Raw genomic sequence first — 27,047 nt, 5'->3', positions numbered from 1 at the left:
TGAATAGTTGGAGAAAATGTTTGTCTTTTAGCTGTGTTTGTTGTGCATGTATTGACATGGTGTCTTTGTTTTTTCCAATACATTTTAGTTCCACCACCCTGAAGCATGTAAAAATAATGGCATGGTTTTCCCGCCCCGTTACGCTGGTCGAGTAGCGTAGCGGGGAGGGAAATATAAGCAAGAGTCAGAAATTAGAATTCCCACCTGGCGGCCGGCTGGTTGTGAATTTCTCGGGGTATTTTTTTTGCATAATCAGCCTTGCGCCCCGAAACAAAGGTGATCGAGGGTAGAGCAGTGGATGTTGTCTACATGGATTTTGGCAGGGTTTTCAACAAGGTCCGTCATGGTAAGCTCATCCAGAAGATTAAAATGCATGGGATCCAAGGTGACTTGGTTGCTTGGTTTGAGAATTGAGGTTTACCAGGATGCTGCCTGGATTAGAGGGTATGAGCTACAAGATGAGGCTGGACAAACTAGGGTTGTTTTCTCTAGCGGCGGAGGCTGAGGGGAGACCTGATAGACGTCTATAAAATTATGAGAGGCATAGATAGGGTTGAGTCAGAATCTTTTTCCCAGAGTTGAAATGTCTAATACTTGGAAGCATGCACTTTAAGGTGAGAGGTGCAAATGTTTTTACACAGAGAGTGGTAGGTGTCTGGAACGCGCTGCCAGGAGTGGTGGTAGGGGCAGATACGGCAGGGACGTTTGAAGAGGCTTTTAGATAAGCACATGAATATGCAACGAACAGAGGGATATGGACCAGGGGCAGGCAGAAGGAATTAGTTTAAATTGGCGTCATGTTCGGCACAACAGGTCCGAAGGGCCTGTTCCTCAAATGGATCAGTAAAATCTACTTGCAATCATTGCCATGGGCATTTTAGGCCGCACCTAAGGGAGTAAAGGAAACAACTGTGGTGTGTTTCTTATTCGTGCACATGATTGACATTGTCCCACTTTTTCTTCAATCTGAGCATCCAGACCTGGCCACTAAAAATAGCTACGTGTTAATTCCTTCATTTGGACTAGTGGGCTGACGAATGGCAAATGGAGTTTAATTTAGACAAATGCGAAGTGATGCATTTTGGTAGATTGAACCAGGGCAGGACTTACTCAGTTAATGGTAGGGCTTTGGGGAGAGTTACAGAACAAAGAGATCTAGGAGTACATGTTCATAGCTCCTTGAAAGTGGAGTCACAGTTGGACAGAGTGGTGAAGAAGGCATTCAGCATGCTTGCTTTCATCTGTCAGAACATTGAATACAGGATTTGGGACGTCTTGTTGAAGTTGTACAAGACATTGGTAAGGCCACACTTGGAATACTGTGTGCACTTCTGGTCACCCTATTATAGAAAGGATATTATTAAACTAGAAAGAGTGCAGAAAAGATTTACGAGGATGCTACCGGGACTTGATGGATTGAGTTATAAGGAGAAGCTGGACAGTCTGGTACTTTTTTCTCTGGAGCGTAGGAGGCTGAGGGGTGACCTTATAGAGGTCTATAAAATAATGAGGGGCATAGATCAGCTAGATAGTCAATATCTTTTCCCAAAGGTAGGGGAGTCTAAAACTAGATGGCATAGGTTTAAGGTGAGAGGGGAGAGATACAAAAGTGTCCAGAAGAGCAATTGTTTCACACAAAGGGTGGTGAGTGTCTGGAACAAGTTGCCAGAGGTAGTAGTAGAGGAAGGTACAATTTTGTCTTTTAAAAAGCATTTAGATAGTTACATGGATAAGATGGGTATAGAGGGATATGGGCCAAATGCAGGCAATTGGGATTAGCTTAGGGGTTTTAAAAAAAAAGGCGGCGTGGACAGGTTGGGCCAAAGGGCCTGTTTCCATGCTGTACACCTCTATGATTCTATGACTCTATACCAGGATGACCTTCATGTAGTTGTTCAAAAACTTTTCCACACAAACAAGGAGGAATGGTTACTTTGATTCCCCACAATAGCCACCCACCTGGTCAACTTATGCCTTCTTGACAGATATGATTTCAATTCCAGATGCGGATGACGCATTTCTGCTATTGCTCCTTTCAATACCACATCCATCACCTTCACCATCACGGGATAATTTCTAGTATGTTTCTGAACATGAGAAGCTGTCACAGGCAAATGATCTACTAGTGAAAAATAAGGAATACTAGCAATACTAGCAAAGCTAGCTGGTGGCATCTCCTTAATAGGTAATGGTAAGCACGATGATGTATCAGCGTTAGCATTGCACTCTGATTGACGATACTTGATAATGTTTGAGGTTGCAGGTAAGATCAGTGACCAACTTTGCAATTGGCTGGCAGCTAATAAAGGTATGCCTTTATATGGCCGAAACATGAGCTTAAGAGTCAATGATCAGTCAATAACGTGAAACGACGACCATATAAATACTGATGAAACGTTTGTATGCCAGAAATTATACTCAATGCTTCTTTTGCTGGCTGAGTGTAGTTAGATTCAACACTAGCCAGAGTGCGCAAAGCAAAAGCTATTGGTTGTTTTTCTTAAGGCATAACATGTGAAACTACTGCCCCTAGTTCAGAAGCTGAAGTGTCGCAAGCAAACAATAGGGGCAGCTTCAGCCTAAAATGAACCAATACTTCAGGCTTCTGCAAAGCATCTTTGACATCCTTATATACTTTCTCATATTATGTTGTCCAGTTCCATGACTGTTTTACACACAGTAAATTATGCAATTGGTTGTGTGATGTCGTGGGCACTGTTCTCGTGAAGGCTGGGTAGTTTGTTGCGAACAATGGTCTGTTTGAGGTTGCGTGGTTGTTTGAAGGCAAGTAGTGGGAGTGTGGGGATGGTCTTGGCGAGATGTTCGTCTTCATCGATGACATGTTGAAGGCTCCAGAGAAAATGTCGTAGCTTCTCCGCTCCGGGGAAGTACTGGACGACAAAAGGTACTCTGTCCGCCGTGTCCCGTTTTTGTCTTCTGAGGAGGTCAGTGCGATTTTTTGCTGTGACGCGTCAGAACTGTCGATCGACGAGTCGAGCGCTGTATCCTGTTCTTATGAGGGCATCTTTCAGCGTCTGCAGGTGTCTGTTGCAATCCTCCTCATCTGAGCAGATCCTGTATATACGGAGGGCTTGTCTTCCCTGCCGCCCAACCCCCTAGTGGGCCCTGATTGCACCCCCTTCATTCCGACGGGGTCTCCCACTAGTTCCCCGAATGTGGGGAGCTAGTCTGAATCCTGCCAGGATGAAGTATTCCTGGCAGGATGGGAGATTCAAAGATTCTGAAAGATCCCGATAATGAGCTAATAAACATATTTCAAATACATGCAAAAACGATTGCAATGACTTACCTGCCTTCCCGCTGGTTTCCAGCGTGGTCTGACCAGCGATTGTTCGCCGGCTCTGGGAGATTTATATGCATTCCCAGTGCATGCGCAAATCCCTGTTCAAGGCTGGAGACGCGCTTCTCCCACTGCAACCCGACAGAAAAGTTGCGGGTCGCAATGGGAGAATCGTGGTCCTGATTTCTTGGCTGTCTTGCGATCTTACCGACTCGCCCCCACCTCAAAACTGTAGCTTTCTCCTGGAATATATCATCCCCAGTGTTTGCATGGAGATCTCTTTGCTTCTCTCTACTTTCCTTATGAACTACTTTCAGTGGTAGCAAATTCCACAGGTTGACCATTCTCTGGGTGAAGAAATTATTCCTCATCTCTGTCCTAAACAGGTTACCCTGTATCCTCAGACATTGATCCCTGGTTCTGGGCACCCCCACCATCGGGACCATCCTTCTGCATCTACCTTGTCTAGTCTTGTTAGAATTTTATAGATTTCTATGAGACCCCCCTCATTCTTCTGAACTCCAGAAAATACAATACTAGCCGACTCAATCTATTCTCGTACATCAGCCCGGCCATCCCAGGAATCAGTCTGATAAATATTCTCTTCACTCCCTCAGATGTGGAGACCAAAACTGTACACAATATTCCAGGCCTCACCAAGCCCTTGTATAATTGCATCAAGACACTCCTCCCCCTATACTCGAATCCTCTCGCTATGAAGACCAACATACCATTTGCCTTTCTTACTGCCTGCTTACCTTCAGTGACTGGTGTACGAGGTCATACCCCTCTCCTAATGTATGGCCATTCAGACAGTAATCTGTCTTCCTGTTTTTGCTACGAAAGTGGATTACCTCACATTTATCCACATTACACTACATCTGCCATTCATTTGCCCACTCACTCAACTTGTCCAAGTAACACTGAAGGATCTCTGCATCCCCCTCACGGCTCACCCTCCCACACAGCTTTGTGTCATCTGCAAATTTTGAGATATTATATTTAGTTTCCTCATCTAAATCATAGATAGGATGCAAGACTGGCGGACAAGTGGCAGATGGACTTCAACCCAGATAAATGCATCGTGGTCCATTTTGGTAGGACAAATGGGATGAAGGAGTAGAATATAAAGGGAAAGACTCTGAGTACGGTAGAGGATCAGAAGGACCTTGGGGTCCGGGTCCATAGGACTCTGAAATCGGCCCCGCAGGTGGAGGAGGTGGTTAAGAAGGCTTATGGTGTGCTGGCCTTTATCAATCGAGGGATTGAGTTTAGGAGTCCGGGGATAATGATGCAGCTATATAAGACCCTCGTCAGACCCCACTTGGAATACTGTGCTCAGTTCTGGTCGCCTCACTATAGGAAGGATGTGGAAAAAATTGAAAGGGTGCAGAGGAGATTTACAGGGATGTTGCCTGGATTGAGTGGCATGCCTTATGAGGATAGGCTGAGGGAGCTCGGTCTTTTCTCCTTGGAGAGACGAAGGATGAGAGGAGACCTAATAGAGGTGTATAAGATGTTGAGAGGCATAGATCGGGTGGACTCTCAGAGGCTTTTTCCCAGGGTGGAAATGTCTGCGACGAGAGGACACAGGTTTAAGGTGCTGGGGGGGTAGGTACAGGGGAGATGTGGCACTGGGGATGCTGTCATGCTGCCAGCATCTGGACTCGCTGGGATTGCTGGGAGGAAATGAGGAGCCCGGCTTGGATAACCTTACTGACCGCCTTTCCCTTTCCTTCCCTCCCTCTCTCTCTTTCCCCCCACCCCAAAGGAATAATGAATTTCAAATTGGAACCAGTAGAGCTGGCAGAAATAGTTTTGGTTGCTGTGGCGGAGGAGGGGGACATCTGGCCATGGTAAGGACAGCCCAGGCTAGAGGCTGCAGCAGGAGGATGGGCTGCTGGTCGGGGCCAGTACACGCCCGCCCATTGTCCCGAAGAGAGGGCCAGAGGATGTCAGAGACCAAGACACTGCTGCTACAGGACCCGCATGTCATTTGATGGGATTCAGGTAGCTGTGTGCCACTGCAGACTGTGTTTCAATAATGAGACAGTGCAGCACCTGTTCCAAGTCCTTGCGGACTAGGCACCTCGTGGGGCAGAAGGACATGCGCTTCTAGTGGCAGTAAAGGTTACGGTGGCCCCCAACTTCCATGCCACCGGATCCTTCCAGTTGTCCAGCATATTTACTAGCAAAGGGGCACTTTATCTGAATGCTCGTAGCATTCGAAACAAGATGAATGAGTTAACGGCACAAATCATTGTGAACGAGTATGATTTGGTGGCCATTACAGAGACATGGTTGCAGGATGGTCACGACTGGGAGTTGAATATTCAGGGGTATCAAACTGTTCGGAAGGACGACAGGAAGGCATGGGAGGTGGTGTAGCTCTGATATTTAAGGATGATATCAGGGCGATAATGAGAGATGATATAGGTTCTATGGTAAAAAAGGTTGAATCCATTTGGGTGGAAATTAGAAATAGTAAGGAGAAAAAGTCTCTGATCGGCGTTGTCTACAGGCCACCAAATAATGACATCATGGTGGGGCGAGAAATAAACAAAGAAATAACTGATGCATGTAAAAATGGTACAGCAATTATCATGGGGATTTTAATCTGCATATCAATTGGTCAAACCAGGTCGGTCAAGGCAGCCTTGAGGAGGAGTTCATAGAATGTATCTGCGATAGCTTCCTTGAACAGTATGTAATAAAACCGACAAGGGAGCAAGTTATCCTAGATCTGGTCCTGTGTAATGAGACGGGAATAATTAATGATCTTGCAGTTAGGGATCCTCTTGGAAGAAGCGATCACAGTATGGTTGAATTTATAATACAGATGGAGCGTGAGAAAGTAAAATCCAATACCAGTGTCTCGTGCTTAAACAAAGAAGACTATAAAGGGATGAGGGAGGAGTTGGCTAAGGTACACTGGGAGCAAAAACTTTATGGTGGGACAATTGAGGAACAGTGGAGGACTTTCAAAGCGATCTTTCACAGTGCTCAGCAAAAGTATATACCAGTGATAAGGAAGGACTGTAGAAAAAGAGATAATCAGCCATGGATATGTAAGGAAATAAAGGAGGGTATCAAATGGAAAGAAAATGCATACAAAGTGGCAAAGATTAGTGGGAACCTAGAGGATTGGGAAATCTTTAAAGGTCAGCAGAAAACCACGAAAAAAGCTATAAAGAAAGGTAAGATGGATTATGAGAGTAAACTAGCTCAGAATATAAAAACAGATAACAAAAGTTTCTACAAATATATAAAACGAAAAAGAGTGGCTAAAGTAAACATTGGTCCTTTAGAGGACGAGGAGGGGAATGTAATAACTGGAAATGAGAAAAGGTATTTTGTGTCGGTCTTCACAGTGGTAATTATAGGCCAGTTAGCTCAACTTCTGTAATAGGGAAAATGCTTGAATCTATCATCAAGGAAGAAATAGTGAGACATCTGGATATAAATTGGCCCATTGGTAAGATGCAGCATGGGTTCATGAAGGGCAGGCCATGTTTGACTAATTTGGTGGAATTCTTTCAGAACATTACATGTGCAGTGGACAATGGGGAACCTGTGGATGTGGTATATCTAGATTTCCAGAAGGCATTTGACAAGGTGCCACACCAAAGACTGCTACATAGGATAAAGTGTTACGGGTAATGTATTAGCACGGATAGAGGATTGGTTAACTAACAGAAAGCAAAGAGTGGGGGTAAATGGGTGTTTTTCTGGTTGGCGATCAGTGACTAACGGTGTGCCTCAGGGACCGCAATTGTTTACGATTTACATAGATGATTTGGAGTTGGGGACCAAGTGTAGTGTGTCAAAATTCGCAGATGACACTAAGATGGGTGGAAGAGCAAAGTGTGCAGAGGACGCTGAATGTCTACAAAGGGATATAGATAATCTAAGTGAGTGGGTGAGAGTCTGGCAGATGGAGTACAATGTTGGTAAATGTGAGGCCATCCATTTTGGTAGGAATAACAGCAAAATGGACAATTATTTAAATGGTAAAAAATTGCAACATGCTGCTGTGCAGAGGGACCTGGGTGTCCTTGTGCAGGAATCTCAAGGAGTTAGTTTGCAGGTGCAGCAGGTAATTAAGAAGGCAAATGAAATTTTGTCCTTCATTGCTAGAGGGATGGAGTTTAAAAACAGCGAGATTATGTTGCAGCTGTATGAGGTGCTGGTGAGGCCACACCTGGAGTACTGTGTATAGTTTTGGTCTCCTTACTTGAGAAAGGATATACTGGCACTGGAGGGGGTGCAGAGGAGATTCACTAGGTGATTCCGGAGTTGAGAGGGTTGGCTTATGAGGATAGACTGAGTAGACTGGGGCTATACTCATTGGAATTCAGAAGAATGAGGGGCGATCTTATAGAAACATAGAAGATTATGAAGGGAAGTTGTTTCCACTGGCGGGTGAAACGAGAGCTAGGGGGCATCACCTCAAAATAAGGGGAACCAGATTTAGGACTGAGTTGAGGAGGAACTTCTTCACACAAAGGGTTGTGAATCTGTGGAATTCCCTGCCCAGTGAAGCAGTTGAGGCTACCTCATTGAATGTTTTTAAAGCAAGGATAGATACATTTTTGAACAGTAAAGGAATTAAGGGTTTGGTGAGTGGGTGGGTAAGTGGAGCTGAGTCCACAAAAAGATCAGCCACGATCTTTGGCCCGAGGGGCCAGATGGCCTACTCCTGCTCCTAGTTTTTATGTTCTCATGTTCTTATGTTTTCTCATTGGCAATTACCAAAAGCCTAACTAGTCACCCATGTCCTCTTGGTCACCCTGCAACTTCTTAACCTTACATGGCCTCCTGCTATAGTTAGCTCCCCCTCACCAACCCTAGCGTGCACACTGGAGATGGAGGCGGTCAGCTGTGTTTCATGCCCCCTGGCCTGCAGTGCCTTTGGCGGGTATCACCTGGGGTACAGGAACCTGGAGGGCCCTGGCCAACCTTTGGGTATCATGGATATGGCTGTGCCATCCTGTTGAGCCTCCCGTCCATAAGGTGCACTGGTGTCAGGAAGGGGGATTTGGAAGGGCTGGGATCTCCTGGTTGGAAGGCCCCAGCATGGGCTCCAGCCCCACCTCCTTCCTCAGTGTGTCCATGGGACAGCGGGGCAGCTGGAATGAGCTTCAGAGGCCTCTGCGTAACCTGGCTCTGCTGGTCCTGGAGGTCAAACTGTGTCTGCTCCATGGTATGCAAACCCTCGGCAATAGCTCACTGAATCTGAACAAGCTCTGGAGCCCCTCAGCTAGTGCACTCAGTCATGGCCTGCTGTGTCTCGAGCTTGCCCCAGGGACCCTCGGCCATGGCCCTTAGCAACTCGCTCATGCTTTGGACCCTGCCACCTCTGACGACCATTTCCTGTCTCAGGCTTTCCACTGCAGTTGCCACCCTTGGAATGATGGCCTGGGTCCTACGCAATGCCTGACTGGGGCCAGCTGTTTCCTTGGCTCCGGGAGATTTCAGCCTGCCCAATCCCTTGTATGTTCCTGTTTCCACCTGATGTGCTTCAGCAGCTGTGTGGTGCGCACCAGCAAGTGCCCCAGAGTGGGGGTGGGGGGTGCTGCTGACTCCTGATGGCTTGCCTCATTGGGATTCTCAACTGCAAAACAAGACACATGGTTCGATGCAAGCAAGGGACAAGTACCTGGACAGATTGCAATTTACTTGAGAGAGACCCTAGTAATTAAGCTTTTGTGGCTCCTCACTTCTGTGGCGTACTTGGCTGTCAGTCAGTGCTCTCTCCTCTGACGCCCCCATCGACAGCTCCATCTCATGCTCCTTGTACGCAGTGAGAATACGCAGCTCGGGGACCCCATCTCCACTCTTCGCCCGCTCCTGGCGATTATGGGCCGCCTTCTCCAGAAGGCACAAAAGGCCTGATGGCTGAAAGGACATGGGGTGTCAGGGTGGGGGCTATCAAGTGGCGTATGTCAGAACGGTGCCTCGGTGGGCAGGTATTGTGACAGGGGGTGACAGAGGGGTTGGAGGAAAATGCTCGGGAGTTGGGTGTTGGAAGGCTGCGGGGTGTCAGGGTGTGGATCAATGTGGACATTCCAAGTGCAATGGATGGGACTGATGCCAGGATGGGATGGACACTCACCCTTGTTGCCCGAAAGTGATTGTTCATTTTCTTTCTGCACTGGTCACCAGTCCTCCATGCCAGTGCATAGGCAATCAGTGCAGCTTCCATTGTTTTCCAAGCTGCATTGCCGGCCTGAGCCCTGGGCAGCTGACCGCCCATGGGGAAGATGTCCCTCCTCTGCTCCATGGCGCCAAGTAGCTGTCCCAGTTCCCCCTCAGTAAATTGTAAGTGCCATCTTCTTGGCGTGACTATGAGTACATTGTTAGTGTTTAAATGCAGCTCCCCCCTGTTAACGGCGCACAGCGTGGCCACTTTGGGTGAGTCACACACCTTGTGCTCCATGATGGTGTGATTCGTATGAGGGCTCTTACATTGCACCAAGTTTTGAAAGATTGTGACATGGAGCACGCTGGAAAGACCAGCGTGGAGGACTCCGATTTTCTTGCTGTTATGACATTTAGAAGTTTTGGGGGAAAATTCTGTGTGGAGTTGCTGATCGGTGGTGTGAAATCTGGATCCAAATCTGGAACGTACTTGTCGTATTAATTAATAAGTCCCAGAAGTGACCTCAATTTGTTCACATTTTCTGACCTAGCCAGTGACGCTCACATCCTTTGAATGGATTAAAAAGAAGTTAGAAAGGCAAATGGCATGTTAGGTTTTGTTACAAAAGGTTTGGAATATAAGAGTAAAGAAGTCTTACTACAATTAGAGTCATAGAGTCACAGAGCCATAGAGGTTTACAGCACGGAAAAGGCGCTTTGGCCCAACTTGTCCATGCTGCCCTTTTTTTAAACCCCTAAGCTAATCCCAATTGCCCGTATTTGGCCCATATCCCTCTATACCCATCTTATCCATGTAACTATCTAAATGCTTTTAAAATACAAAATTGTACCTGCCTCTACTACTACCTCTGGCAGCTTGTTCCAGACATTCACCACCCTCTTGTAAAACAACTGCCCCTTTTGTATCTCTCCCCTCTCACCTTAAACCTATGCCCTCTAGTTTTAGACTCCCCTACCTTTGGGAAAAGATATTGACTATCTACCTTATCTATGCCCCTCATTATTTTATAGACCACTATAAGGTCACCCCTCAGCCTCCTATGCTCCAGAGAAAAAAATCCCAGTCTATCCAGCCTCTCCTTATAACTCAATCCATCAAGTCCCGGTAGCATCCCAGTAAATCTTTTCTGCACTCTTTCTAGTTTAATAATAGGGTGACCAGAAGTGCACACAGTATTCCAAGTGTGGCCTTACCAATGTCTTGTACAACTTCAACAAGACGTCCCAAATCCTGTATTCAATGTTCTGACCGATGAAACCAAGCATGCCGAATGCCTTCTTCACCACTCTGTCCACCTGTGACTCCACTTTCAAGGAGCTATAAACCTGTACCCCTGGATCTCTATTGTTCTGTAAGTCTCCCCAATGCCTTACCATTAACTGAGTAAGTCCTGCCCTGGTTCAATCTACCAAAATGCATCACCTCGCATTTGTCTAAATTCAACTCCATCTGCCATTCGTCAGCCCACAGGCCCAATTGATCAAGATCCCGTTGCAATTAAGAACATAAGAACATAAGAACTAGGAGCAGGAGTAGGCCATCTGGCCCCTCGAGCCTGCTCCGCCATTCAATAAGATCATGGCTGATCTTTTTGTGGACTCAGCTCCACTTACCCACCTGCTCACCATAACCCTTAATTCCTTTACTGTTCAAAAATTTATCTATCCTTGCCTTAAAACCATTCAATGAGGTAGCCTCAACTGCTTCACTGGGAAGGGAATTCCACAGATTCACAACCCTTTGTGTGAAGAAATTCCTCCTCAACTCAGTCCTAAATCTGCTTCCCCTTATTTTGAGGCTATGCCCCCTAGTTCTAGTTTCACCCACCAGTGGAAACAACTTCCCTGCTTCTATCTTATCTATTCCCTTCATAATCTTATATGTTTCTATAAGATCTCTCTTCATTCTTCTGAATTCCAAAAAGTATAGTCTCAGTCTACTCAGTCTCTCCTCATAAGCCAACCCTCTCAACTCCGGAATCAACCTAGTGAATCTCCTCTGCACCCCCTCCAGTGCCAGTATATCCTTTCTCAAGTAAGGAGACCAAAACTGTACTCAGTGCTCCAGGTGTGGCCTCACCAGCATCTTATACAGCTGCAACATAATCTCACTGTTTTTAAACTCCATCCCTCTCGCAGTGAAGGACAAAATTCTATTTGCCTTCTTAATTACCTGCTGCACCTGCAAACCAACTCCTTGAGATTCCTGCACAAGGACACCCAGGTCCCTCTGCACAGCAGCATGTTGCAATTTTTTACCATTTAAATAATTGTCCATTTTGCTGTTATTCCTACCAAAATGGATGACCTCACATTTGCCAACATTGTACTCCATCTGCCAGACCCTCGCCCACTCACTTAGATTATCTATATCCCTTTGTAGACTTTCAGCGTCCTTTGCACACTTTGCTCTTCCACCCATCTTAGTGTCATCTGCGAATTTTGACACACTACACTTGGTCCCCAACTCCAAATCATCTATGTAAATCGTAAACAATTGCGGTCCCAACACTGATCTCTGAGACACACCACTAGTCACTGATCGCCAACCAGAAAAACACCCATTTACCCCTACTCTTTGCTTTCTGTTAGTTAACCAATCCTCTATCCATGCTAACACATTACCCGTAACACTGTGCACCTTTATCTTATGTAGCAGTCTTTGGTACGGCACCTTGTCAAATGCCTTCTGGAAATCCAGATACACCACATCCACAGGTTCCCCATTGTCTACTGTGCATGTAATGTTCTGAAAGAATTCCACCAACTTAGTCAAACATGACCTGCCCTTCATGAACCCATGCTGCATCTTACCAATGGGACAATTTATGTCCAGATGTCTCGCTATTTCTTCCTTGAAGATAGATTCAAGCATTTTCCCTACTACAGAAGTTAAGCTAACCGGATTATAATTACCTGCCTTTTGTCTACTTCCTTTTTTAAACAGTGGTGTCACATTTGCTGTTTTCCAATCTCCGAGTTCCACCCCAGAGTCCAGTGAATTTTGGTAAATTACCACTAGTGCATTTGCTATTTCTCCCGCCATCTCTTTTAGTACCCTGGGATGCATTCCATCAGGACCAGGAGACTTGTCTACCTTTAGCCCCATTAACTAGCCCAACACTACCTCTTTTGTGATAATGATAGTTTCTAGGTTCTCACCTGCTATAGCCTTCCTGTCATCAATTTTTGGCATGTTATTTGTGTCTTCCACTGTGAAGACCGACACAAAATACCTGTTCAATGCCTCAGCCATTTTCTCATTTCAATTGCAGATAACTTTCTTCACTGTCCACTATGCCACCAATCTTGGTGTCATCTGCAAACTTACGAACCATGCCTCCTATATTCTCATCCAAATCATTAATATAAATGACAAATAACAGTGGACCCAGCATTGATCCCTGAGGGACACCACTGGTCACGGGCTCCCAGTTTGAAAAACAACCCTCTACAACCACCCTCTGGCTTCAAGAAGCCAATTTTGTATCCATTATACTAGGTATTGGTGAGGCCACACTTAGAGTACTTTGTACAGTTTGGATCTCCTTATCTGTGGAAGGACATGCTTGCTTGAAAATACACATGGTGAAAGTTCCTGAGACTGGTTCTCAGGATGTGGAGATCGTGCAACAAGGATAGATTGAACTGAATAGGCCTATAATCATTGGGGTATCATATTATGCTACTCACCTCTAATGTTGTGAGATGGGTGTGGGGTCCATAAATTGCTTGGAAAGGATTCCCTCCGGATTCCTGCCTGCCTTGCCTTGGAACTGATATTTCATTGTGACAGGCAGGGCCTTGGATGGACAGTCTGCTCTTGCCCCAGTTAATGGCCTTAAGTGGCCACTTAAAGTCCACTTTAATGGCCTTTTCCCTTTAACCTCAGTTTTTTAGGCTAGTGGGTGGCTGACTGCTCAGAGGAGGAAACGCAAAAATAAAATAACTTTTTCAATAAAAGATAGAAACAAATGACAGCGGATGCAGGATTAGAAACACCACTTTGGAAAGTAGCATCAACGGAACGAATGCAACGGAGGCGAAGGAGCTGAGAGAAAGGGATGGAGTCCTTACATGATGTGGGGTGTGAAGAGCTGTAGTCCCGATAGCTGTGGGAGTCAGTGGGCTTGTAATGGATATTGGTAGATAGTCTATTGCCGGAATTGGAAATAGAAAGGTCAAGGAAGGGAAAGGAATTGTCTGAGATGGACCAGGTGTAGGCGATGGAGGGGTGGAAACTGGAAGCGATGTTGATGAATTTTTCGAGGTCTGGATGAGAGCATGAAGTGGCACCAAAATAGTCACTGATGTTCCGGTAAAGGAGTTGTGGGAGGGGACCTGGGTAGGCCTGGAACAAGGAATGTTCCACATACCCCATAAAAAGTCAAGCGTAGCGAGGGCCCATGTAGGTACCCATTGCTACTGCTTTGGCCTTGGAGAAAGTGGGTTGAGTTAAAGGAGAAGTTGTTGAGCGATAGAACGAGTTCAGCCAGGCAGAGGAGAGTGGTGGTGGATGGGAATTGTTCAGGCCTCTTTTCAAGAAAGAAGCAAAGAGCTCTCAGGCCGTCCTGGTGCGGGATGGAGGTGTAGAGAGATTGCACATCCACGGTGAAAGGAGGCTGTTAGGGTGTGCGAACTGGAAGCTGTCAAAATGACGCAGGATATGAGAGGAATCCCGAATGTAGGTGGGGAGGGAAAAAATAACTTTTTCCTTGGGTGGGAAGGAAGAAACCCTATTTTGACTGGAGGTGCTCTCCCTTTAAAGCCTGGTGTCCACCAGACTTCCCACCCCACCAGGCCTATTCCCAAGACCCCGATCACTATTGCGATCCCCCTAGACATTTGCTACCCTCTTTGCCTGTGACCCAGCCACTTACCTGGCCTTTGAATCCTGTAACGTGATATCAGGCTGCTCTCTGCAATGCTTCTTCTGTAAGAGTTTTAACAACACCAGGTTAAAGTCCAACAGGTTTATTTGGTAGCAAATGCCATTAGCTTTCGGAGCGCTGCCCCTTCGTCAGATGGAGTGGAAATCTGCTCTCAAACAGGGCACAGAGACACAAAATCAAGTTACAGAATACTGATTAGAATGTGAATCTCTACAGCCAACCAGGTCTTAAAGATACAGACAATGTGAGTGGAGGGAGCATTAAGCACAGGTTAAAGAGATGTGTATTGTCTCCAGACAGGACAGCCAGTGAGATTCTGCAAGTCCAAGAGGCAAAGTGTGGGGGTTAATGATAGTGTGACAGAAACCCAACATCCTGGTTTAGGCCGTCCTCATGTGTGCGGAACTTGGCTATCAGTTTCTGCTCAGCGACTCTGCGCTGTTGTGTGTCGTGAAGGCCGCCTTGGAGAACATTTACCTGAAGATCAGAGGCTGAATGCCCGTTTTTGCTACCAAATAAACCTGTTGGACTTTAACCTGGTGTTGTTAAAATTCTTACTGTGTTTACCCCAGTCCAACGCCGGCATCTCCACATCATGCTTCTTCTGGCCACTGCAGCACTGTTGCTTGAGGGATTGGAAAGCTGCCTGCCAATTTAATTGGCCAGCAGTTCTCCAAGGCAGACTTTGCTCCCAAGTAAGTGGTGGAAGTCCAGCCTTATGCCGATCAATGTTCATTAGAGTGCAACATGACATCAGGTTTACCAGAATCAGCATGGATGTGTTCTGAGTCACTGTCATCAGGTCCAGGAGTTTAGAAGAATGAGAGTTAATTGAAACAAAGTTCTTGAGGGACTTAAGGGTAGATCCAGGCAAATGTTTCCCTGGCTGAGGTGCCTAGCTCACAGGTTCACAGCTCAGAATAAGGGGTTGACCATTTAGGTGTGAAATGAGAAATTTCTTCCTCAAAGAGGTGTGTGGATCTTTGGAATTGTTGACCCTGAGGGCTCTGAATGTTCAGTGCTTTAGTATGTTCAATACAAAGCTGAATAGATTTTTAAGTGCTATGTGATATGGGAATAGTGTGGGAAGGTGGAGTTGGAATAAAAGATCACCCATGACCTTACTGAATGACAGAGCAGTCTTGATGGACCAAATGGCCTCCTGCACCTCTTATTTCTTCTGTTGTTATGTTTCATTTAATGAGAGATCGATGTGCAGATGTAGCAAGTTCGTGAAAATCATGAGAAGGTTATGAGCGGGGTGCAGTTTTGGCAAAGGTAACTGTAGAGTGGCACGAATTGACCAGCAACTTATGATAATTCATAATTTAAGGGGTATCTCTTCCTTTCTGTGAGGCGCTGGCAACTGATACTTTAATCAAGGCAAGAATTGCTCACCTGCTGTTATTAGCTCAGCAAAATTGGCCCATTATATCAGTTGGTGTAAATATATTCTCATGGAGTTCCAGTGGGGAAAGGTGTTGATTTGCATCTTAATAATCAGTACTTCTCCAGTAGATATACGGTGTGAATCATAAGGATCAATCTACATTGATAATTAAGCAGAGCATGAACCACAATAACAAAATTATCATTTCTTGTGAATTATATGAATTGAATTCTATTATTATTTGTACAGCAAATGCTTTTTGGGTAAATGGAATTGCAACAATCTGCCATGTCCAGGCCGATGTTCTATTGAAGGGGGTTCATTCGTCACCACGTTTGATTCAAAGCAGTACCGATTCCATGGAGCCTGCACCTACCTGCTTGTCAAAGTAAGATTTTATTTTTCGAACAATACCATTGTTATGAAACCCCGCTGATATTTGGCAAGATTTTCCAAAAAAAACTAAGTGCCCAATGGGTGGGAATACAGGAGTTTTTCCCATCTGTTTTTTCGGCGAACTTCGTTTAACGAATTTCCGGCAGTCTATGCACCTCAGAGGCTGTCAGAGAATTTACGCTGGTGGCTATGGGGGTGAGGGGGAGATAATCTCGCTCGAAAAGCCGGCATCAGCATGCTGAGGGGGCCAGTGAGCATGCGTGGATCTCTCAGTATACTGGGAGATCAATTGACAAGCAACAGGCCCCCACCACCCCATCCCAATGGCCGGCCTCCTGATGGCCGGACCTAACCTCCAGCCCCGATTCCACCATCAACCCCATCCCACATGCAGAGATTCTCTCCCCTCCTTCCCCCCCACCCGATCTGGGTAACGTGCGCATTTGGCCCGCCCCTTTGGCACTGTCCACTGGGCACTGCCAGGGTGGCCCAGTGGACAATGCCAGGCTGCCCAGTGGGCAGTGCAAGGGTGGCAGGCTGGCACTGTCCAAGGGGCACCCCCCCACCCCCAACCTTCTGCGGGGCCTCAATGGCCTCTGGTCCTACCAGCGAGGCCATCACACTTGATCCCAGTTGATGGGGGACCATACGTGATCCATATGTGATCTCCGCTTGTGTGGACCTTTGACAGTGGGATCAGAAACATTAGCAAGCACGTTTGATTGCGTTCCGAGCTCGCTAAATAGATGCAGAGCTGCCTCTGAATGTTGTGATCAGGCTTGCGCTGTTCCCATAATAGCATCCTACCATTTTGTGACACAGTTGGATCAGTCAAAAATTAAATTAAAATACTGGAACTATACATTAAGTTAGCATTTGTGGAGAGAAAAACTGTGCCATTTGTGTTTGCAGCCCTTATTTCTTTGAGCTTCCAAATGTTGTATTTTTTCCCTCTTACTTCAGAACATTAAGGTTCGATAAAATTATAATTTAATATGCTTTTGGGTTGAAGTATATTCTCTATTGACAAGTTAGATCAAGAGAATTTTTTCCCTGGCTGAGGCGTTTAGCTTACAGGTTCACAGCCTCAGAATAAGCGGTTGACCATTTAGGAATGAAATGAGGAAACCTTTCTACCTTGGAATCTTTGGAATTATAATTTTTAACAAATAGTTAAATGGAGCTAGTTTATAGTAACTTCAGCAAAAAAAGCCAGGGAAACATTGGAAAAATGGCAAAAACTCCAAGGTCATTACAGCTGAACAGGTGAACCCTCATGGAAATTCACCTACTGGGTATTTTACTCAAAACCATAATCATAATCCCTTTGAGTATTTATTTCCTTAAAAAAGTACTCTCACTTCTCCCCTTCCTCTTGCTTTCAGTGGATGGTGGTATTTGATCCTTGTTTCAAGATTTGACTGTCACTTGTGACTCAGAATATTTTGAATTTAACCAAAGAAAAAATTAAGACTAGTTGCAGACCCGATTGAAATCTTCCAGGTAGTAGCAATTTCTTCAATCACAAACATTCTATTTAGATTCCTGAACAGAAGCAGTGAGGAGGACCAAGGGGAAAATCTGATTTTAAAAAAAATTCATTCATGGGATGTGGGCATCACTGGTTAGGCCAGCATTTATTGCACAACCCTAACTGCCTTCAGAAGATGATGATGAGCTACTTTCTTAAACTCCTACAGTCCATTTGGTAATTAACATTAATATTAATTGATATTGTTTATATATTAATAGCATTATATTAACATTATATAAATAATGTTATTAATATTTGTAACTCAAGATACATACCAATGTAGAATCATAGAATCCCTACAGTGCAGAAGGAGGCCATTTGGCCCATCAAATCTGCACCGACTCTCTGACAGAGTATCTTACCCCCGCCCTGTCTTCCCCCCTTTTCCCCATAATCCCACATATTTATCATGGCTAATCTATCTAACCTACACATCTTGGGACACTAAGGGGCAATTTACCATGGCCAATCTACTTAACCAGCACATCCTTGGACTTTGGGAGGAAACTGGAGGAAACCCACACAGGCAAAGGGAGTATCTGCAAACTCTACACAGTCACCCAAGGCTGGAATTGTACCCACGTCCCTGGCACTGGGAGACAGCAGTACTAACCATTCTGCTATTGACATTTGACTGCTCAGTAAATTTTGAGTATAATAAAATAAAGTGAGTTAATCTTGGTTATTTTCAGAGTTGACAGGATCCTGTCTTGTTACAGTATGGACACACAAAGCCAGATTGGTAGCATAGAAGCAGAAATAAGCCATTAAAAATAATACCTTGTGTTTGTTTTGCCATTCAATTAGATCGTAATCTCGGCTCCAAATCCTTCAAAATTTCAAAAACCTAACAAAAATCTATTATTCTACTTCCAAAACATCCACAGCCTTTTGGGGAATGAATTCCAGATCCCTTTATGTGGAAAAGTGCTTCTTGATTTTACTTGACTATAGTTCAAGGTTATGTACCCACACTTTGGATTCCTCCATTAGAATATATAGCTTATCTGCATCTAACCGATGAAATCTTTTTAACATTTTAGTCACCTTAAGACCATCCCTCAATCGATACTCAAAAATACAAGCCATGTTTATGCAACTTGTCCACATAATTTAACCTTCTAACCTAGTATAGTTCCAGTTGATCTGTGCTACATACCCTCCAAAGCCAGAATATCCTTTCTGAACTGTGGTGCTCAGAGCTGAACGCAGTGATCCAGGTAGAGGAACCTGTCCAATATTGGAGGGACAGAGAACTTTGTCTTGGTTGACCATGATGATGATTAACTATTTAACAGGCTGAGGGACCATGAAATAAAACTGAATAAAAATAGCAGTTGTGTTGCTAAGCATATTATTTAATTAGAGGATGGGACAACTTGGAAATGAAGATACAGTTTGTATGCTTGCGATTTATGAAATGGACCAGATGTACTTAATAAATACTTAGTTTTTAACTGAAAGAACGTTCGGAGGAATATACAATGAGGGCAATGGAACCAGTAGATTCAAGGTTGAAATTAGAGAAAGGTGTTTAAAAATTAGGCTCAAGGTGAGTTTCACTTTTACTACCAGGCAGAAAATGGGCAAATAGAGATTGACCATCCTTTCTACACATCAAAATGAAAAATGTAGGTGAAGTGTAAATGGGCAGCTGATCTGCCATAGTATCATAGAAACCCTACAGTGCAGGAAGAGGCCATCTGGCCCATCGAGTCTGCACCAACCACAATCCCACCCAGGCCCTACCCCCACATCCCTACATATTTACCCGCTAATCCCTCTAACCTACGCATCTCAGGACACTAAGGGGCAATTTTTTCCCATGGCCAATCAACCTAACCCACACATCTTTGGACTGTGGGAGGAAACCGGAGCACCCAGAGGAAACCCACGCAGACACGAGGAGAATGTGCAAACTCCACACAGACAGTGACCCAAGCTGGGAATCGAACCCAGGTCCCTGGAGCTGTGAAGCAGCAGTGCTAACCACTGTGCTACCGTGCCGCCCCGCAAGACGAATGACAATTATCCTCCAAAAGTAGAAAAGTCAGTGAGCCCTGATGATAAGCGCTTGAGTGAGGAATTTGGTGAGAAAGATCAACCAAGATTTTCCAACGATCATCAATTCAAAGGACAGTTCTCCTATTTCAGTTGCACCTAAATTGCAGTTGGAGGGTAGAGGAACATTGAGAACTGGTCTGTTCTGTCTTCCTAACTTCCTCCACCTGTTTTGGTTTGCTATGTTTACTAGCACCAGATGAAAATGCAGCAGCAATTTCCATTGGCCCTCTCAATGGCATCACTTATCTGAATCAATTCTGTAATTCCAATGGTATAAAAGCACTATAACAAATTATTGAAGGCAATGTAATAAATAAGCTGCAAAGGGTTTATAGTAGAAATATTTAAGTTAATTTCATGAATAATTTTTCTATATGATAGCTTATAATGAACATATGTTGGAGAGGAAACCTCAATTTAAATAATTTTGTTCATCTGATCATGACTTACAAATTGATGTTTTTTTTCTTTTGTGCTGCAGAGTGTTAAGATGCTAGGCGATGGCACTATTGAAGCAGTATTTGATAAATGCGGTGTTAGATATTCAGAAACACAGCTAACAAGTATAATCTATGCTACCAATCAGGTAAGGGCCGTATACTCTTTCGATTAACTTTCTATCCAGTTATTGCAATCCTATTAATACCATGTACCTCATTGTTATCAACAAGCTTCCAATGCATCTTATCAAATGCCTCTTAAAATTCATGCATATACCTAATAATTTTGTTTATTAATATATGCAGATGGATTTATTAACTGGTAATGCTACCAAAGTGATTACAATTCTGACACTTAAAATTACATTATATTTCAAGACAAATTGCTGGTAAGGATTTAAGTACATAGACCGGGATTTTTATCTTCAAATCGAAAATCATAAGTTGGGCCATTTCCTGATTCCAACTACTGCCATGTAGTGCCCGCCCATGCTATTTTCATCATGCAGCCGCAGAGGCAGGCTAGAATTGGTGCTGCCGCCTCCTGAAGCAGGGCAGAGAAAGAACCTAGGATGGGCGGCAGATGCAGAGGCGGGAAGGTTGGTAGCCTGCCTTGGTTTTCTGGGACATTGACCGAGGTCAATAGCTGCATGTGAGACCTACTGAATGCTCCCCACCTTCCCCCATGATCTCACCCATATGACCCCTTCTCATCATTCCATGTTGACAATGTTAGAAATACAGGATCCTTTAAGAATAAACCAGTTCATGTATCAGAGTAAATTGTGAGCAGATGATGCTCGTTGAAGCTTTTAATTAAGAGCTAGGTTTTTCACCAGACGGAAGTTTCTTCTGGACAGGGGGAAGTCCAAGCAGGAAGAGCGAAAACTAGTATTTTTACTGAACTTTAGGGTGAGGTTTTCTCTGATGTCTGCAGAGGCTGATATCAGATGGGAAAAGCAGCAATGAGACCACTGACTGCAATGATGTAATTTTCCATTATATAGCGTGGGAGTTAGCAGAAAAAGAAGGCAGGCAGAGGTTCCAAGCCCACCCTGCCATCAGTGAATTGATGATCCAGGCACCATTTTTAAAGGCCGCCCCAGTTCACAGCAAACAAACCAGGAATCAGTCTTCGCCTAGATGCACCCCCAAAAGCACCCTGGCATCCAGCTGGCATTACCCTGGCATGACCCTCCGTCACCTTCAAGCTTTCCTGGGAGCACTGCTCGCTAGGTGCACACCTTCTGAAACTGGTCATGCTTCACACTGTTCTGACATCATGCCACCATGGACACATCATTTGATATGGTTGCATGATTCCAGTACATGTGCCCTATAATGAGGTGTTAATTTATTACAATTAGGTTCCCAGCATTGAATGGTGGGAAACACAGCCCTCGACTGATGGGGAGGGAGGGGACGATCGCTTCCTGCTTTTACGTTGATGTGAAATGCAACTTTGACCTTGTGATATTTGTTGCTCTTGTTGCCAAAACTGCCCAATGGGAGCAGAAAACTCTGGTCCTAGTAGCACAATAAACCAATTGTGAATCATCAGAATGTCTTATGCAGTCTAATTCAGTAAATGGACATTCACATATAAAACGCATGTCTCATGTGCACCCAGCCTCCATATGTTTTAGACCCCAAGCTCCCTCATGCGCACTGGCTCACCTGTTCCCCTCACACTCCCTCCCCCTTTTTCCAGAAATCCAGTAAGACTGTCAAAAACTCCTGCTGAGTAGAATCCATTTATTGGGGTTTGAACACAATTAGGACCCATTTCACAGTTGTATAAACCTACAGAGGTGGAAACATTAACATTGTTGAAGTCTTTAAAAGAGCTCAGTCACTTCTTCAACATTTGAAATAGGGAAATTGATGTCTGAGCTGTCAATCAAAGACTTAAGGCATCTGTTCAAGCTTAACAGGGGAACAGATGTCTGAGCTGGCAGTCAAAGAAAAGTTGAAGTCACAGGGGACCACAGTAAAATCCGAATAACAATGCAGATGGTCACTTTATTCTACTGGATAATATAATAAATGCATGTGAACACTTTTCAACGCAGATCAATTTAATGGTCATTTATCTTTTGAGAAAAAAGCCCTATATCATTAATCACTGTATTAAAATCATTTGTAACTTGTCATGCAGCATTACATTACACAAAGTTGTCAACACCTTTTGAACTTACCTGTCAAAAGTTCCCAACTCTAGTTTAGGACTCTCCCATGGCCTACGATTTCTCTGAGATGCGGTGAACGATGTCTCTTTCAGCCCTTTTAGAAGTTTGCCTGATGCTATCAAAATTGCGTGGCGGGGAGAGGGAGGGGTGGGGGGAGAGGATGGGTGTAAAATGCTCAGCCTCCATAATGAAGCCTGCAAGGGCAAAGGGGCTGCATGTGGTGACAGCAATGGGGGCAGTGATCCACAATCAGGCCCCACCCACCATCATTAAACCTCACCCACCTCTGTTCCTACATGGACAGAGGTATGAAATTCTGGGTCCAAAGCTCTACAGAATACGTCATTCTCAAATAAATACAATTTTTAACATAACCAGATAATTTGGAAATCTCCCTTCTTCTTTCAGCTTCACTCATTTTACTTGGGGTTGTCATAATACTGGTTGATTATCCTTCTCCATCTCTGCCTGTTACCCATCTATTGCTCTCCCAGTCCCACTGCATTTAAGTCTCTCGCCATCACATCTTTCCATTTGGTCTTAGGCCTTCCTCTTCTCCTCCTTCCTGTAGTCTCAACTCCATCACTCACCTCACATTTCCTCTCTCTCTCTCTCTATGTGAAACAGATGACCATACCATTTCAATCTCTTCTTGACTACTTTCTTTGAAACTTTCATAATCCTCACTGTCCTCCTGAGATGCTGCTGTCCTTTTTAATTACTTCACACATCAATCTCCGCATTCACAAGTCATTAGTTTCCAGCCCTTGTTCCTCTCTTATTGATATTGCCTGAGTTTCTTCGCTATTATAATAAAGCTAGTCTCAAAACTCTCTTATAAGTTCTTCCTTTCAGTTTCAACGGTATTCTCTATCGCCTCACTGTTCCATCCAGAGAGAATCCATTGTTTGATTCCATTTCCAAATTTATAATCTTCTGCCCAAGTACTTGAAAATACTCACCTTCTTCAAATAACCACCCATAATGTTTACTCCTTCACTTTGATCCTTTTCCCTTTGCTCAAACTGATGGCCTATAATTTGTCTCTATTGATCTTCATACCCCTTTCTTCTAGTCCTTTGCTCCACTTTTTCAAATATTCGGTCATCTTCTCATCATCTCCACTATATAACTCAATATCGTCTACAGACATCATTGAACATAACTCTTCTTGTCTCATTTGTTCAATTAGAAAATCCATGAAAATCAGGAAGAGAAAGGGCTCAATAATGATCTTTGGTGCAGTCCAACTTTGATTTCAAAACTCTCGCTATCCCTCACACTGAAGCTTACTCTTATCTGGCACTCCCTGTCTTCTAATAGTCATATATACCTGTAAGCAGTCTCACAACACCAGGTTAATCTCCAACAGGTTTATTTGGTAGCACGAGCTTTCAGAGCACTGCTCCTTTATCAGGTGAGTGCAGAATTTGTTTCACAAACAGGGCATATATAGACACAAACTCAATTACAAGATAATGGTTGGAATGCAGGTAATCAAGTCTTTAAAGGTACAGACAATGTGAGTGGAGAGAGGATTAAGCACAAGTTAAAGAGATGTGTATTGTCTCCAGCCAGGACAGTTAGTGAGATTTTGCAAGCCCAGGCAAGTCATGGGGTTTACAGATAGTGTGACATGAACCCAAGATCCCGGTTGAGGCTGTCCTCATGTGTGCCGAACTTGGCTATCAGTTTCTGCTCAGCGATTCTGCGCTGTCGTGTGTCTTGAAGGCCGCCTTGAAGAACGCTTACCCGAAGATCAGAGGCAGAATGTCCTTGACTGCTGAAGTGTTCCCCAACAGGAAGAGAACACTCCTGCCTGGTGATTGTCGAGCAGTGTCCATTCATCCATTATTGTAGCGTCTGCATGGTCTCCCCAATGTACCATTCCTCTGGACGTCCTTTCCTGCAGCGTATCAGGGAGACAACATTGGTCGAGTTGCAAGAGTATATACTGTGTACCTGGTGGATGGTGTTCTCACATGAGATGATGCATCCGTATCGATGATCCGGCACATTTTGCAGAGGTTGCTGTGGCAGGGCTGTGTGGTGTCATCGTCACTGTTCTCCTGAAGGCTGGGTAGTTTGCTGCAGACAATGGTCTGTTTGAGGTTGCGCAGTTATTTGCAGGCAAGAAGTGGGGGTGTGGGGATGGCCTTGGCGAGATGTTCGTCTTCATCGATAACATGTTGAAGGCTCTGGAGAAGATCTCGTAGCTTCTCCACTCCGGGGAAGTATTGGACGGCGAAAGGTACTCTGTCTGCCGTGTCCCATGTTTGTCTTCTGAGGAGGTTGTTGCGGTTTTTCGCTATGGCACATTGGAACTGTTGATCGTTGAGTCGAGCGGCAAATCCTGTTCTTACGAGGGCGTCTTTCAGCGTCTGTCGGCCTTAGTTGCGATCCTCCTCATCTGAGCAGATCCTGTGTATACGGAGGGCTTGTCTGTAGGGGATCGCTTCTTTAATGTGTTTAGGGTGGAAGCTGGAGAAGTGGAGCATCGTGAGGTTATCTGTGGGCTTGCGGTACAGTGAAGTGCTGAGGTGACCATCCTTAATGGAGATGTGTGTGTCCAAGAATGCAAACAATTCTGGAGAGTAGTCCATGGTGAGTCTGATGGTGGGATGGAACTTTTTGATGTCATCATATAATTGTTTTCAGTGATTGTTTGCCATGAGCCCAAAGGAAGAAAATGTCATCGATGTATCTAGTGTATAGCGTTGGTTGAAGTTCCTGTGCGGTGAAGAGGTCTCGTTTGAACCTGTGCATGAAGATGTTGGCATATTGAGGTGTGACTTTGGTCCCCATGGCTGTTCCATGTCTCTGGATGAAGAACTGGTTGTTGAAGGTGAAGACATTGTGGTCCAGGATGAAGCAAATGAGTTGTAGACTTGCGTCTGGAGATTGGCAGCTGTCAGCATTGAGTACTGAGGCAGTTGCAGCAATGCCGTCGTCGTGGGGGTTGCTGGTGTAGAGTATCGAGACATCCACTGTGACGAGGAGAAACCTGGTTCAACTGCTCCATGGGTGCTGAATTTCTGTAAGAAGTCCGTAGTGTCGCAACAGAAGCTGGGAGTTCTTTGTACAATGGTTTTCAGGATGCCTTCGACGTAGCCAGAGAGGTTCTCACACAGGGTCCCATTGCCTGATACGATGGGACGGCCGGGTGTGTTGGCCTTGTGTATCTTCGGGAGGCAGTAGAGATCTCCAACGTGGGGAGTAAGTGGGATGAGAGCAGGGAGGGTGCTCTGAAGGTCCGGATCAAAGGTTTTGATCAGTCTTTTGAGTTGACGGGTGTGTTCTTTGGTTGGATCTGCGGGTAACTGTCTGTAGTGTTCCTCGTTGTTCAATTGTCGGTACACTTCTTTCCAGTAATCCGTTCTGTTCAGTATGACAATGGCCCCTCCTTTGTCTGCTGGTTTGATGACAATATTGAGGTTGATCTTGAGAGCGCGGATGGAGTTGCGTTGTGCTTGGGTGATGTTCGGGGCTGTCTTGTGAGTGCGGCTGATGAATCTGGCATTGACGCACCTCCTGACGGCTTGGACATACATGTCGAGCCGAGCGCAGCGGCCTTCCGGAGGAGTCCAATTCGACTCTTTCCTCTTCAGTTGCTGGATTGTGGAAAAATTCTCAGAGCCTCATTTGCCTGATGAATTCCTCTGAGTCCGCTTTGAGACTGATGGGGTCCATTTTGGTGGTGGGGCAGAAATTGAGCCCTCAGCTGAGAACTTCGATTTTGTCTGGTTGAAGGGTGTAGTCCGACAAGTTGACAATGGACTTCCTGCAGTGGTACTGTTTTCTACTGTGGTACAGGGGGAGGCTTGGTTGCTGCTGGAAGTGATGCCAAGTTTCTCACGTTTCCTGTTCTTGGTGTGCGTGTAGGTGGCGTAGTTCCATTGTCTCGTCTGCTTGGCAGTGTCTCGCAGCTGCTCTGTGTCCTGAGTGCAAGTTGAGAATATGGACTCTAGCTTGGTTTCCAGGTTATGGTGTCTGCTGCAGATGGTTGAGTATGAGAGAAGTGCGACGGCAAAGTCTCTCAGCGTAGTCTTATAGATTGACCTGAGTGGGTGCGTGATCTGTAGTTCTTTTGATGTCTTGTCTGCTTTCTTGCATCTTTGTAGAAACTTGATGTCTGTGTACATATGCGCGATCTGCTTGGAGATCCTCTCCACTTTGAGCCGGTAGTGCTCCGAAAGCTCATGCTACCAAATAAACCTGTTGGACTTTAACCTGGTGTTGTGAGACTACTTACTGTGCCTATCCCAGTCCAATGCCGGCATCTCCACATCATATATACCTGATGAAGGAGCAGCGCTCTGAAAGCTCATGATTCCAAATAAACCTGTTGAACTTTAACCTAGTGTTGTGAGACTTCTTGCTGTGCGCACCCCAGTCCAGTGCCAGCATCTCCACCTCATGACTTCTCAGGGATTCCACGGATTTTAGTACATTTCCAGACTTGCTACTTAGGCATCCAGTCATAAGCCTTCCTAAATCGATGAATACAAATCTCATGATATTTCTCCATCATTTGTCTAAAAATGAAAATGTCGTCAGTGGTACTTCTGCGCATTATCTAAACTGACCATAGATTTCCATTACTTTCCTCCTTCAACATTTTTTTGAAATCTTGAATGTTGGGACCAAAATGATTTGCCTCCATGACCTTGGGATAACCA

General features: G+C 44.9%; 1 protein-coding gene across 1 annotated transcript in view; it reads left to right on the top strand.

The window, feature by feature from the left end:
- Positions 1-27,047, top strand: part of LOC144499245 (mucin-6-like) — a 185,375-nt gene that overhangs the window by 36,231 nt on the left and 122,097 nt on the right. Inside the window, exons 7-8 of the mRNA XM_078221362.1 lie at positions 15,995-16,133; positions 20,221-20,325. Coding sequence (XP_078077488.1) covers positions 15,995-16,133; positions 20,221-20,325 — 244 coding nt within the window. The remainder of the gene's footprint in view (positions 1-15,994; positions 16,134-20,220; positions 20,326-27,047) is intronic.

This window comes from Mustelus asterias, chromosome 9 (genome assembly GCF_964213995.1).
Source record: "Mustelus asterias chromosome 9, sMusAst1.hap1.1, whole genome shotgun sequence".
Lineage (NCBI taxonomy): Eukaryota > Metazoa > Chordata > Chondrichthyes > Carcharhiniformes > Triakidae > Mustelus > Mustelus asterias.
The sequence above is the reverse complement of the archived record's forward strand: the minus strand, read 5'-3'. Positions and strand labels throughout refer to the sequence as shown.